This window comes from Nannobrachium achirus, assembly GCF_963921795.1.
Source record: "Nannobrachium achirus genome assembly, chromosome: 4".
Taxonomy (NCBI): Eukaryota; Metazoa; Chordata; class Actinopteri; order Myctophiformes; family Myctophidae; genus Nannobrachium; species Nannobrachium achirus.
Window position 1 is genome coordinate 43,791,854 of NC_137813.1, and position 2,405 is coordinate 43,794,258.

Below are 2,405 nucleotides of genomic sequence, written 5' to 3' on the forward strand. Positions count from 1 at the left end.
TCTTGGATAAAGGTACCCAGGAAATGCGGGTCACATTAGACTGTCACATAAATGAACATGAATTATATATTTCATTGAATTACTAAATCCTGAAACAGATTTGTAGCGTGAACATACAGACATTATTAATATATAAAATGAAAGAAGAAATGTTATTAAAGATGAACGTGTATCGACTGAGGCCATCAAAACAGAGTTAGATGTTTTGTTAAAGGTTTATATTGAAATATTTTTCCCAGCATCACACCAATTAATACTCATCAGGTCCGGACAAGCCTGCGAGCAGGGATTGGCTGAGAATTCTAAAGCAGCATTTCAATGCATCTGTTTAAGTCTGGACTCTGGAGCATGCATTTTAATATGCCTGCTTAGTGGTCCACCTCTCGATTTTACACGCCTTTGAAACCCCTCTCACAGCAGCGGTGCAATTATGTAACCCCAGTTTTCCTCATGAGTGTACCTCTTATATAACATTGTTTTGAAAATGTATTAAAAAAGGCATTGCGCCTAATTCCTTTTTCTATACAATGACTTAATCGTCTCTCTCCGCTTCACAGCTCAGGTGTCACGGCGATATCGTCACTGACAGAAGTTCGTTGAATAAGGATGCACATGGACTTGAAGAGACAGTGCAGCACTAGAATCCGGACCTGTGCGAAACAAACCGCACAAAAAAGACGCAAGAAGTCCATCCCTTAATCTCGGGTCCACACAGGGTCTGGCAGTCTGGATGATGATGTGAGTCTAATCACATAAGAAGGAGAGGCTGCTTGAAAACATGGAGGAGGTGGTGGTGGTGGTGGTGGTGGTGGTGGGTCACGTCTCAACTGCTTGGCGTCTGTTGGTTAGGTGAACCCTGACGTTAGACATGGGCTCAGACACACCCTAAAAACTCTTCATCCAAATGACCTGACTTCTGTCAGCATGCAAACGCAGCATAAATGAGTCGCCCTTTTGATACAGAGAACTGGGGACTAGCACAATTCAAGTATGTGGCAGCCAAAAGTGACCTATATGTGACATCCCAAGAAAGGACACAGCCAGTATGGAAGTGCAGACAACCTCTTTGGTGTGGATTTATGCAAACGGTACAGAACAAGCAAACGCGTCATATGGCTACAACGCCACGGAACTGACTGAAAATGCGGACATATATCAATATTACGCTATTGGCCTCTTCCTCTCGATTCTCTATACCATCCTCCTCTTTCCCATTGGATTTATGGGTAATATCCTGATCCTGGTGGTGAACCTAAACCACAGGGAAAAGATGACCATCCCTGACCTTTATTTTGTCAACCTGGCGGTGGCCGACCTCATCCTCGTGGCCGACTCCCTCATCGAGGTCTTCAACCTGAACGAGAAATACTACGACTACGCCGTCATTTGCACCTTCATGTCCCTTTTCCTGCAGGTCAACATGTACAGCAGCATCTTCTTCCTCACGTGGATGAGCTTCGACCGCTACGTGGCCCTGGCCAGCTCCATGAGCAGCAGCCCCCTGAGGACCATGCAGCACGCCAAGCTGAGCTGCGGCCTCATCTGGATGGCGTCCATCCTGGCCACCCTCCTGCCCTTCACCATTGTGCAGACGCAGCACCGGGGCGAGTTGCACTTTTGCTTCGCCAACGTGTTCGAGATCCAGTGGCTGGAGGTGACCATTGGCTTCCTGGTGCCCTTCTCCGTCATCGGCCTGTGCTACTCCCGGATCGTGCGCATCCTCATGAAGGCCCAGAAGCACCGTGGCCTGTGGCCCCGGCGGCAGAAGGCCCTGCGCATGATCGTGGTGGTGGTCCTGGTCTTCTTCATCTGCTGGCTGCCAGAGAACGTCTTCATCAGCATCCAACTGCTCCAGGGCACAAGGGACCCGGCGCAGCGGACTGCCACCACCCTGTGGCATGACTATCCGCTCACAGGGCACATTGTCAACCTGGCAGCCTTCTCCAACAGCTGCCTGAACCCTATTATCTACAGCTTCCTCGGGGAGACGTTCAGGGACAAGCTGCGGCTCTTCATTAAACAGAAGGCCAGCTGGTCCGTGCTGAACCGCTTGTGCCACCATGCCCTTGACTTACACATGCCTGTCAGGAGTGAGGCGTCAGAGGTGTGACCGCAAGAAGACTGACGACGGCTTAACTGCTTGAATAGTAGCGCCCTCCTATTCTGGGGGAACGTTTGACAGATAGCTAGTCTACAAGCTCATAGCGAGTTGCATTATTACGGCTATTTCTGGTGAAGAGATTTGGTGTAGAACATGGGGCTTCAACAGGGTGTCCGGGACCCCTAGGGGGTCCTCAGAGTTGCTACAGGGGGTCCTCAAAATCTTTGTGTGATAGAAACTTATTTTCTCCTGTTTTATATTAACGATTTGAACCCTAGCGTCCATATTCTGAGAACTTTAGCCA

The 2,405-nt window shown here is 49.0% G+C and overlaps 1 protein-coding gene across 1 annotated transcript; it reads left to right on the forward strand.

Moving 5' to 3' along the window:
- Positions 1 to 1,036: 1,036 nt before the first annotated feature.
- gper1 (G protein-coupled estrogen receptor 1) lies at positions 1,037 to 2,110 on the forward strand (the record flags this gene model as incomplete). Its single annotated transcript, XM_080723706.1, has 1 exon — positions 1,037 to 2,110. The coding sequence occupies exon 1, from the start codon at positions 1,046 to 1,048 to the stop codon at positions 2,108 to 2,110; it is 1,065 nt and encodes a 354-aa protein (XP_080579832.1). The 5' UTR covers positions 1,037 to 1,045.
- Positions 2,111 to 2,405: the final 295 nt, after the last annotated feature.